Source organism: Zootermopsis nevadensis, unplaced genomic scaffold (genome assembly GCF_977971745.1).
Source record: "Zootermopsis nevadensis isolate Lab colony 2312 unplaced genomic scaffold, Znev_1.0 Znev_ptg000030l, whole genome shotgun sequence".
NCBI classification, from domain to species: domain Eukaryota; kingdom Metazoa; phylum Arthropoda; class Insecta; order Blattodea; family Termopsidae; genus Zootermopsis; species Zootermopsis nevadensis.
The window spans coordinates 17,826,449-17,838,584 of NW_028259162.1; the positions used below are offsets into that span (position 1 = coordinate 17,826,449).

The 12,136-nt window shown below is 38.0% G+C and overlaps 3 protein-coding genes across 7 annotated transcripts in view; 2 read left to right on the forward strand and 1 right to left on the reverse strand.

The window, feature by feature from the left end:
• LOC110840340 (fatty acyl-CoA reductase wat) overlaps positions 1–1,221 on the forward strand; it is a 34,976-nt gene extending 33,755 nt beyond the window's left edge. For all 3 annotated transcript variants that reach the window (XM_087358926.1, XM_087358924.1, XM_087358925.1), the window contains exon 9: positions 767–1,221. In XM_087358926.1, coding sequence (XP_087215052.1) covers positions 767–854 — 88 coding nt within the window. In that variant the 3' untranslated portion in view covers positions 855–1,221. The remainder of the gene's footprint in view (positions 1–766) is intronic.
• Positions 1–12,136, reverse strand: part of LOC110840823 (fatty acyl-CoA reductase wat-like) — a 15,786-nt gene continuing 3,650 nt past the window's right edge. For 2 of the 3 annotated variants that reach the window (XM_087358923.1, XM_087358921.1), the window contains exons 2-9: positions 11,477–11,688; positions 10,571–10,819; positions 10,015–10,160; positions 8,835–8,944; positions 6,707–6,902; positions 5,905–6,153; positions 5,541–5,798; positions 1–5,338 (exon numbers count right to left, since the gene is read on the reverse strand). In XM_087358923.1, coding sequence (XP_087215049.1) covers positions 5,251–5,338; positions 5,541–5,798; positions 5,905–6,153; positions 6,707–6,902; positions 8,835–8,944; positions 10,015–10,160; positions 10,571–10,819; positions 11,477–11,688 — 1,508 coding nt within the window. In that variant the 3' untranslated portion in view covers positions 1–5,250. The remainder of the gene's footprint in view (positions 5,339–5,540; positions 5,799–5,904; positions 6,154–6,706; positions 6,903–8,834; positions 8,945–10,014; positions 10,161–10,570; positions 10,820–11,476; positions 11,689–12,136) is intronic. The other variant, XM_087358922.1, reaches the window with a different exon arrangement.
• Positions 10,818–12,136, forward strand: part of LOC147872195 (uncharacterized) — an 18,847-nt gene continuing 17,528 nt past the window's right edge. The window contains exon 1 of the mRNA XM_087358933.1: positions 10,818–11,143. Within this exon, the coding sequence (XP_087215059.1) occupies positions 10,957–11,143 (187 nt within the window). The 5' untranslated portion in view covers positions 10,818–10,956. The remainder of the gene's footprint in view (positions 11,144–12,136) is intronic.

Consider the following 12,136-nt stretch of genomic DNA (forward strand, 5'->3'; position numbering starts at 1 on the left):
TTATATGTCTATGCAGAAATGCATTTAATTATACAGTCAGTTGTGTCTTTGAATTGATATTATTGTGCTTTAGTAACAAAACTTTTTTCACTTGAGCCACCTGTGAATAACGGAATGCACTTAGACGAAGAAAACCCATAAATTGAAGATTTCTGTCTTCTGGGTTGTCGCGCTGTGTAGTCTGGTCGATGTTAACCAATGTTACAGAGTTCATACTGCCTCATTCATCAGAGTATGAAGATTTCCGTCTTCTGGGTTGTTGCGCTGTGTAGTCTGGTCGATGTTTACCAACGTTTCAGAGGCCATGCTGCCTCCGTCATCAGGGCGATGAGTATGAAGATTTCTGTCTTCTGGGTTGTTGCGCTGTGTAGTGTGGTAGATGTTAAGCAACGTTTCAGAGGTCATACTGCCTCCGTCATCAGGGCGATGAGTATGAAGATTTCTGTCTTCTGGGTTGTTGCGCTGTGTAGTCTGGTCGATGTTTACCAACGTTTCAGAGGTCATACTGCCTCCATCATCAGGGCGATGAATATGAATATTCACAATATACACGGGGCAACAACCCAGAAGACAGAAATCTTCATACTCACCGCTGTGAAAACCTCATATCTTACAACCCTTATTTTGTTACACACAGATTGGAACTTTGTTTTATGCAAATGTCTATGTATGCAACGCGTACTAAATTTAATTCAGATGTAGATCTGTTGAAGTCTGTCAATGGTCCATGTACTAGGTATAATTTATGCTCTGGTTTTGTTGTCAGATTACGCTGGATACATCAGGCAATAAAGGCTGTTATGCTGATCCTGGTGGTGAGGTTGTTGTGGGCGATATGGACCATCATTTTATAGAGACAAAACTGATCTGCTTCTACTCTCTGGTTATGAGAGGCAACACAAGTTCACTGGCATAATGTCATGATGCCTCTCAATAATAATTTACATTCCTATGTGCATAACAAACGTCTGGACCATCTCTCTCTTATTGTTTTCACAAGATCAGAGAAGAAATATGCACTCTGTTCTAGAGAACAATGACATCTTTAATTTCTATATCTGGCTTTTGGTGTTTGTTATGGTATATGCAGTTCTACTGTTGACAAATGGAATGAAAATACACTGTTATGCAATCATTAATTCCTTTGTTGATATATCTAATCAATAAAGACTAATGACATTGTATTACTGTGAATAGTAATAAATATATAATATGCTGGAACACACCACAAATAGTTATTAAATATCTTTAGAAACCCTTCTTTGAATTCTGAGATAAACAAACTAAAGCCCACAACCAAGATGCAGCGTACACCAACATTTCCGTAGTCTAAATGTATACAATTATTTACCTATCCACTTATTAAACCTTGTACTTAGTTCTAAAACAGATTGGTTAGCTCAACGTACAATAAACTATATCATACAAGATAAGGTGCAATAGCTGTTTAATAGCAGCACGTGGTAATTTTTTCAGTAAATATATATTACAATTTTTATGGTATTCTTTACAATGCTGACTGAAACAATGGTACAGCAATGCCAACTCTTCAATTTAGAGTGAGGTATACAATGGTTTTAAACATATGAATGCATTGGTTTCATAAGGTCAATGGTCAGGGTCAGTTGACTACTTTTTCTGCGAGAATAGGTGCTTACTGAAAGTGATGACATAATAAATAATGGACATAACTTAATTTTAATAGATATCAATATTTACTTATTATTTATTAATTACTTATTGTAGTTTTAACAAGTTGTTGCAGTAATGCTTGTACCAACACACACACACACACACACACACACACACACACAGGGTGAGTCAGAAGTATTTTTAAAAAAATTCGTGTGCGTGTTCCAGGACCAAAAATAAGAAAAAATGTTCGTATGAACATGGGGTCGCAAATGTTTCATTTTCGAAATAATAGCCAAAAATACGTTTTAATGAATTCCCATTATTACAAAGTGAATCTATAGCTTCCAGCAAAGATTTTCAATTAAAGTTTGCGCAGGAATTGTTGGCGACATGCTTATTGGTCCACACATGCTTTCATCGCGTCTAAGAGTACCTTCAAATCGGTGATTCGTAAGAAGACACTTGCCACGTCTCCTTGTAAATGTACCACTGAATACAAGAAGACAAATGTGGTTTATGCACGACAGAGCCCCAGCACACTTCTAACATCGCGTCATAGATCATCTCAATGAACAGTATCTTCAGCGATGGATTGGGCGTGGTGGCCCATTGCATGGCCACCGAGGTCACCGGACCTGACTCCATTGGACTTTTATCTGTGGGGTCACTTGAAGTCCGTCGTCCATGCAACACCCATAAACATTGATGACGACTTATGGGAGGGTGTGCAGAATGCATGCCAGATAATTCGAGTTAGCCCTGGTGTGTACGAACGAATTCGTCAGTCTTGAGTACGTCTTGCTCGTGCATGTGTATAGAATGGAGGAACAACCTTTGAGCATCTGTTACAAAGAAACATCCCTATCCTTATACTTGACAATAAAGGCATATATTGAAAATTATTTTTGGCTATTATTTCGAAAATGAAACATTTGCGACCCCATGTTTATAGGAATATTTTTTCTTATATTTAATCCTGGAACACGCACACGAAGTTTGTAAAAATACTTCTGACTCACTCTGCATATACTTGCAGTGTACCTGCAAAGCGGTTTTTATTGTGTATTGTAACTGTCCCTTTGGTTTCCCACCAGACGTCACACTGCTTGTTTAATATAGTCGTAGCCTGGCTCTCATATGGTTACAGCTTCTTGACGTGGGTATGTGTAAAGATAGAGAAAGGGATTTTCGATGATGGTGTGAGGTTGTCGGTAGGCACGAGTTTCCGACAGCCAGAGAATTAGAAGGTGGAGCAGGTTTTCTGCACAAATGGATAACGACGTTTTATCTGTATTGCATTGATGGATTACACTTTATTGTTCCTTAATACGTATGTGTCTTAATCAATATTCACGGAGGCAGCTAGATGGCTCGGCTGTTCCTTTGTTCTTTCGTATGTTTGCCAAAATCAACCCCGCTCAACCGAAGGACCAAAATTTTACAGAGCGCTCCGCAAACACGATCGCGCTTAAATACCCCTGCATTACGTAATTTGGTATTGAATTTGGCTTAAATGCGGCGATCTGATTCGTTCCTCCACAACGACGGGAACACGCCTATAAGCTGTGTTCAAATTCAAATGGTCCATCGCAAGAATGCGATGGTCGTAATGCAGTCATCACCCCACATCTCGAAGAGGTGCATTCCAAGTCTGGGGTGGCTTAAGTATTTGTGTTTGTTTGTTTATGTTTGGCCTTTTTCTACGCCAGGCTCCCTTGGGACAGAAAGAATTTCGAGGACGGTGACCCGCATGTGGCCATGTGGACCACGTTCCTTCAAGTCAATGTGTTTAACAAAGCCAAAATTAAGAATTCTGTCTAATTTAGGTGAAGTAAGGCGTTTCAAAAATCATGTAATTACACCTTCGTTTTCTTTATAAGCCAGATCAACATGCCGAAGCCTGGTTTACCTTTCATCTCAAGGCTCAGTCCGTTCGGGAATTGAACCACTGACCTGGACTGGCACAGTATCATGTGATATTAACAGGTATGAAGAGTGTGACTTGTTTTAGGAATATGTTTCAATCACACATGTTTTGAATCCATGCTAGAAGATATGAACTCCCAACATACATAATAATGCACCATAGAACTCCAGTTCTTGACTGATGAGGTTTGATACAGTCGTAAAGACATCATAGAATTTACTTGAAGAAATAGAAATAATAACGTTTATGGACACAAAATAAAAAGAATAAATCTTCCTACAACTGAATGATGAAAGTTGCTACATTAATCTCACTTTTCTTGGTGACTTTACGTAACAATTAAGTGAAAAAACAACTCCATTTAGCAGAGTTGTATAAAAATGGTGCAGCCTGTCAAAAGATATTTCCCGTTGTTCTCAAAAAAGGGTTGAGGAAAATAAATTCACATATTTTCCTGTTCTACAAAGAACACGTCAGTCAAACACTTAAAATGAGAACAATAATACTCTTAGGAAACTACAACAAGAAATCTGTAGTACTTTTCTGAATTTCATGATAGTGGATGATGAAACTGAAATGTTTACTTGTACTTATTTGTCGCTGAAGAACTCCAAATCAAGTAGAACCGACTGAATTGCAGCTTTGTAAGAAACGGAAGAGACAAATTCATATCTCTGAAATATGTCAATTTCACTTGATTCTCGGGGTATGGCCAGAGAGAATAAGAAAGATATAAACCCTCGTTTTCTTAAGTAAATGGATGTACTGACACACTTCTCAGTTATGGTTGTAACTGTTACAGTGTTAAGGATGACACAGATCAGTACAAGTTGCCAAATGTTCACAGAGTAATTTTAACATATAGCACCTGGCACATTAGATTCATTTTGTGATCAAGTTTGTTTGGATCATCATCACTGCAACCAAGCTTAAAATACATGTTTCTCATTGACCAGGTAAAGGAAATGAGGAAATTTAATTCCTTGTAGGTACCTTTCCAAAAACATCTTGGAATATCAAACCATTTGCAAAGTAAACACTCCTATCAAGAGGTAGTCTAAACTATTAGTATATTGATAGTCGATATATGTGTGAATGCTCTTGATCACTATCCTGTTCTGGCTCATAACTTCAACCTTTCAGATTTCAATATAACTTTAGTATATTTTAATAGATTGAATAAGCAGTTTATATACTTACTTTATTTACACGACGCTTACATCTCTAAGTTAATATTCTGAAAACTACGAGACATTTCCTTCTGAACAGCATTCATCACATGATCTCTCTGTGTCTGATTTTTGGGTCAAAGATTTGTGAATATGGCCATTTTTTTTATAGCACTCAACTTTATTTATGAACACATAATACAGCCAAAATTTCCTGAATTATAATTAGGCACATATTTATCCGAAATCATTTTAAAGTTTCATTCTTGTCCACCTAGACATCAAAACTCTTTTTGACATCTTATCAACGTCAAAGAGAGACAGTGATTTAAGAAAATAATATTTATCTACTAAAAGTACTAATCTTATATTTGCATGTATTCTTAATAATAAAATTTATTTTATACTTATTACATACCAAACAAAGGATTAACAGTAAGAGTTTCAGTGTTCGAAACAAGTAACTCATGAACTGTTTTCCTACAATGACAGGTTTCCCTCAGGTTCTCCTCCATTCAATCAGAAGATGGAGATGATGGCTGACCAACAAAGCCACAAACATATGAAGAAGAAGAAGAACTTCACACACTGATGAAGCCAGTACAGCCTGAAACAAGCAAATCAAAATTTAATCTTCACAATCATAACCTCCAGATTGACTCCGCAAAATTTTTTTATAATTTTAATCATTTTCTTTCTTTTGTAGCAGCGTTTATTTTCTTTATGTAAACTCAAAACATATTAAAATGTTTTAACATTTTCAAGCAAATTATTAATAACACTTTCACCACGTAAGCAGGGAAGTCTACCTGTATCTCTTCCTAATAGCTTGTGGGAGTTTCTTTGGGTCATCCTTGAGCACAAACGTGCGGAGTCCCATGACACCCTGCCTCCAGTACAGATCCCAATTCAGGTTACTGATGTTGAAGTCAAAAATCTCTCGGTCGTCTTCACTGAGCTTGTTCCACATATGAATTATGTTCTGGTTAGAAAACGCCCACTGTCGGATGCGGAAGTATGAAGTGGCATCTAAAAGCTTGTTTATCTTCCTGTAAATCGTCACCAACCTTGAATATAAGCAAACACACATTAGTTGTTCTATAGAATAATCATTCAAAGCTGGGTCTATAATTTCAGTACATTTATTCCAATTCTAGTTACAATTTAGTGTACCTGGGCTTTTGTCCAATGGCAAACAATGCAATGTCTCCCACTAGTGCTGGAAGAAGGTGAATCAGCAATGCATACACTTTGTACAAGGCGTGCTCATGTATTAAGGTGATATTAACCATCCACACTGCTTTATCAAATGGTACCTCCCAGCTGTGCTTAATGTTCGTTTTAGAAAAGTCGCTCCAGGTTATCGGATTCTCACAAGAAGACACGTAGTTGTATACAGGAATAGCTCCAGTGCCAGACCTGCTGAAGATAAGCGAAAATTAACCTGTGTAAAAATTATCATCTTGCAGGACAACTATCCCATGAAGGTATATAATGAGTGGTGTTTGGCATTTATATATTTTAATCAGCGTCCTAGATGGGTGGAGGCAAATTTAAAATTCATGTTGCATTATCCTTGGGCAATGATTCGCGGACGCTGTTTGTCAAATGTGGGTACAAAGAAAAGTCATTGTAGGGAATTAAAGAAAATAAAATGCCTACAGTATCTGACCTATGGCGATTTGCTAAGACGGTAGCACAAATGACTGGACATATACAGTAATCTTCAAAACAATGGCCAAGAATTACAAATATATTACGAGGTACAAAGTTGCACAACGACAAATCACCAGATTGTTTATTGGGTTTTGTATTCAGTTCAGGAGAAAAATAAACTCTTGAGCTATTGGTTCGACTCACTTGAAGGGAGGACTGCCTGAATCTTGTGTATCATTCCATGTTTCTGAAAACAGAAACTAAGTGAATAATCTAATTATGAATGATTCTTGTGTCTTAATTATGATCAACAATTCACCTTCGCTGCTCGTGAATATGCCAGGCAGAAGTCACGAGAGCATTAACTGTCATGTCACAGGGAACAAAGTCCGCCACCATTTTTCCATTTATGTGCAAGGTCCGAATTATCCCGAGACCCACACCTACCACCATTCCAATCGGGCCATAGATGTTGTCAATCCACCCTGGAACGGGCTCACTCCTCGTACACGAGACTAAAGAGAGAAACAGCGTTAGTCTTTTGCAGAAACAGAATGCTGTAAACATGTCCACAAAATTTAGTTGGCTTTCTTCTGGAATTTTGTACAATATATCTGGTAGATGGTGATCGATATTTCAGGGGAGTTTCCTAACTCCATCACCAGTGTAAGAATTAGTAATTTTTTCAGGAATGTCAGGAAACACCTATAAGACTATGTGGTACAGTATCCCATAAGAAAGCGAAATTTATGCTTATCGCTGTGAGGAGTTCAGTTGTGACTGTATTAACGAAACTTTAATCCAATAACACAACAGTTACTATCAATAGAAATTACAATTGTAATGCTACGTGTGCATGGCGAGAGTTGAGAGCGGTAGGCGGTCTCAAGTAAGGTATGTGGAGAGAGGTATCGGAGTGTGTTTAGACGTTGAGATAATATAGCTACTGTCAGCCTGAGAGGTTCTCTCAATTGAGCATAATATATCTCTAAATGTCGGGCTTCTCTCACGAACGTTTACACGACGAGGCACTGAGAGTGGCTACAAAGAGACATAACGGAACTCTACGTGGAGACGACAATGAACTGACAGTCGCCATAGGTCAATGTGTTCGGAATGTCAGACGAACAACCTGTTGCGGTAATTTTAAATCTTTTGAAGAGGAGAGAGAGAAAACAATTTTGGTAAAGCCCTGGATTTCACGTCGTAGTAGTCGTGGGGCATATTCATGCCTTGTTGTGGGTGGAAGATCCCAACCAGTTACGAAATTTACTTAGAATGTCATCAACAGATATAGAAGAAATAGTTACATCAATAGGACCTGCAATGAACAAAGATGATACGACCATGAGGAGAGCCATTAGAGTTCCTGTAGAGGTGACGGCATCTGATTTCCCACTGTTCGCCGAAGGGAAATACTTCCCTCAAGAAATTTCATATTTTCTTTGTACGGCCATTGCGATCTAAATGTGTCTGCTTCACTTTGACCCGACTTTCCGCAACTCCCCGATGTACTGACTCCTATAGCAACGCATGCAAACTCCATGATTACATTGCACATTCCATTATTACATTAATAGAAATGAAAGCACACGAATATTGTCTTCCGCATCAATTTGTCACACTTACCGGAGGTTATGCAGTGTCCTTTGCACTTTGTTTACTGTCGATTTAAACCTGGTTATTCTGTTGTTTGTTGCCAACATAACTTGACAGTAAAACAATAATTTTAAGTTATCGTCTCCCTAGAGCCCGAAGGTACATAGAATTCTCGTGTGGCATATTAAGTAATAAATGGAGGACCTTTCATCGAGCTATAAACTTGCAACCTGATTTTGCTGTAGACATTGTCAAGGCTTGTGTTGTTTTACACAACTTTGTTCGGGGAGAGACGACTACGAGGCAGAGGATACATTGACAATCACAGGACTTGATAAAATACGTGGTGAAGAAGTAGTGCGCGGGGGAATATCAGCAAACAATGTGAGAAGTCTTTTAGCTGACTACTTCTTAACACCTGTTGGATCTCTGAAATAGCAGCTTTCAAAGATTTAATTTGATGAACGTTAATCATATCTTTACAGCTATACCGATATTAGATAAATTTTGAGATTATAAACTAAAGAGAGAATTAGCTTTTTTCTGATAATAATGCTGAAATATTCACAGGACATATAAATGCGAAACCAGTTAAATACCTGAAATACTGCCATATTCTCTGGAAATGTATTTTATTATTCCCTATAGCAAAGTACAGTCTGTGTTGTTTGCATCTTGCATACCAAATGCGCTGTACACCAGGTATTTGTAAAACTTAAAGAGCTCCCGCCTGCGAAATTTCTTTCATTCCATTGAAATTTCTGATCACCTAGATCATAGTATTATTTTTCACTCTAGTTTTTGTCCATTAGACAACAAATACATCCCGCAGCCCACAGTCAACTCACCGATGGATGGTCTGAACACTCCGACAGGAAGATCTTTACCGACAGTCCTCATTATATCTTCAGCTATTGCTTTTGTGTAAGTGTATGTGTTCGGCCAGGCACCCAAAAGCCTATAGAAATGACAGCAGGATGCAAAAAATTACAAAATGGCACAGAAATGGCATATTCCATCTCATCAATTTATTATTAATGACATCTTATTTCTTTGACAGGCAAATAATCACAGACCGTATCTTGTAACATATGTGAATAAAATTTTGTATTTTAAGTTTAAAGATTAAAAGCAAAGAGTTGCCTACATGTCATCAATTTCACATTAACAAACTCCAAATCTTGTCAACAACTATAGATTACATTTCTATTCAGCATTAAAGAATTAATCATAGTAAAGTTGACGCAATACGTTTCTTTTCCTGTAATATACGAAATGAAGTTCTGAATATTATTTAGATATCTTAAACTACATATAAACATGTAAGAATAAGATATAAATAATGAGTAATAAACTTTAAATATACAGAAATACGTTTAAGTCCAATATTAAAGTCCATTAATAAAACCAGAGCAATAAAATAGCCCTCACATCGCTATGAAAAGACGTCCACTATATACATTTTAGAAGTTCGGCATGAAACAATTCTAAACTCAGGACAAAAACAAATCTACACGCAACTAACTTTGGAGTAATGATGGTCAAAGTATTATCGTCGAAGATTTCGACCAACTGAACAATCCCCTCGCCAGTGATAAGTGGTGTAAGTGTACGTGTTTGGCCAGGCACCCAAAAGCCTTTTGTGAATCAAAGGAGGATACATAAATTTTCTCAACAAATATAGATTCCCCTTTTAATCAGCATGAACGTTTTATTCTTTTCAAAAGAGACACAAAGTGTCAGCTATCCTTTAAAACAAAAAAGTTCTAAATAGTATTTAGATGAGCATTCTGTATTAAAACATAGGTTATCAAGCAGAAATATGTTTTAATTCATGAATGATAAACTTTATATATTATACCACATACAGATATACATTTAAGCCTACGATTAATGTCTGTTCATTACACCACTGCAATAAACCGGGCCCTCACATCGCTATGAAAATACATCAAATATTTAAATATTAGAAGTTCAGCAAGAGAAAATTCTAAAGTCAGGACAAAAACAAATCTGCAAGAGACTCACTTAGGAGTAATGGCGGCCAAATTATTATCGTCGAGACTTTCGACTAACTGAATAATCCCCTCGATAGTGATGGGCGGGTCGTAGAATTCTTCGTCGATGGATGGGCGGTGGCAGTGACTGAACACGGTGGATACATGAACTATCACCTACAGAAAAAAATCCGCTTCATCTAAGAAAGAAAATTTGTTACAGCTGATCTTCATAGAGCCATCACGAAATAAAATATTGTCACAAAAAATTAGGCCTTACTGCATGAATTGTTCTGAATATTACCATCTGTACCTGTGTTTCTAGGAGAGTCTTTAACACTTCTTCCTTCTCCATCATTCGAAACCAATTTTTCTCACGTATAAGTCTTTAGAGTCTTCTTCAAGACAGTGGAACAAAGAATGATACTAAAACACCATTGCTATAGAAATTTACAAAATAATAACGCCGCCTCCTTCACGGACAGTCTCCAAGACAGACAGCTGTAGATATTCAGGCAAAGAAACTTTAAATGAGATTGTTAGCGCTATCTAGGTTCACAGGTTTCGAACTACGTAATTGCACTGACCTTGATGTTCGGACAGTCCTGACATAGCAGTAGCAACTCTCGAGTGCCAACCACGTTGATGGCTGTGGCGATTTGCAGCTTCTCGTTGAATCGAACAGTGGCTGCCATGTGGAACACAATGTGCACATGATCCACAATGCGCTGTTTGTCGCAAGGACTCAAATCCAGACCCGGCTTTGAGCAGTCGCCTTCCACAGGAAGGATCTTCTCTCTGAAGCCAGGCTGTATTTCTCTCAACTTTTCAAACAGCTGCAATAATTCGGATTTTCTTTTCTGTGTTTCTTGGTCACAAAAGTGTACAGTGTTTTTGAAAGAGATTGGAAATAATGGAATAATAGTCAGATGTAGGTTAAATCTGAGTGTCCAACAATTTACTAAACAGTTTCATGAATCGTGCCTATGCGTTACGGTTCAATCCAATAGTGGAACTCAAGTTCAACGTCACTCCCGCCACTGCACTTGACCTGTGCAATGAGGAGTTACTCCTTTATTCGGTTTGTTTCCTGAACCAAATGCCACGTACGGGATACTCCATGCAACAACGCGTGTTCACTTACAAATTTGCCATACAAGGTAAGAAGCTGAAATATACCAACGTATATTTAGAGATGTTACATTTCCACGATTAGTGACTATTGATACTATGGTAAAAACTAAGACAAGACTGTTGCTGTATAAAAGAGTAGAATTAATCCTCGAAATAAAGGAAATGCAAGAAATCGGCGCTGACATCTACCACAATCGAATCAACTCGTAAGAACGATGAATTAAAAGGCGCATGGTCACGAACAGAAATTTCCTTGTTTTTATGCACAGAACACACCACTAAAACTGATGTCTCGTGCTTCGGAAGCACCTTGTGTATTGGCTGGCATTAAAAGTGTTGTACAATCAGTTCGCACTCACCGGGTCCTCGAAAATTTCCTGCATTCTGACTCCCACGTCCTTGCCTTTCTTGCTTCGGACCAGCAGGTAGATGCTGGTGAGATGTGGGCAGGACCGGAGCAGTTTCTCCACCAGAACTTTGCCCATGAAGCCCGTTCCACCCGTGATCAGAACATTGGCGCCCCGGTAGAACTCCTGCACCGTGGTGCCTCTGTCCTCTGACAAGTGCATCTCTGAAGTTAGAAACGCAATTCAGACACGAATTCAGAACTTCGTAGCATTTTTAAGCAAACTTTCTCCGGAGAGGCACAGTCTTCGGAAATTTCATACAACGAAAGACTGCATTGAGGATAGTGATCTAAATCTGAAACTTCATTTATGCAAAGACGTAGTTGATTTTAGCTTCCTATTTATGATATGTATTTGCAGACTTCAGCTTTAATCCACGATTTTCCTAAGAAAGCAATTCGAGGCGTTCAACGTCATTTCCCTCGAGTTGTGGGCGAATTCATTCGGGCTGTTAGTTCCTGTCCAAGTCGTTTCCGTGTTTTCTTATTCCCTCCCCAAAATTAGTTGTATCCATCGCAAAGAGCTAAAAGATTTTTACGATTCGATTCTAGTATCGCTGCATGAAAGCAATAAATTCTGTTTTCTTATGTTACATGATGTACTGAAACCTCA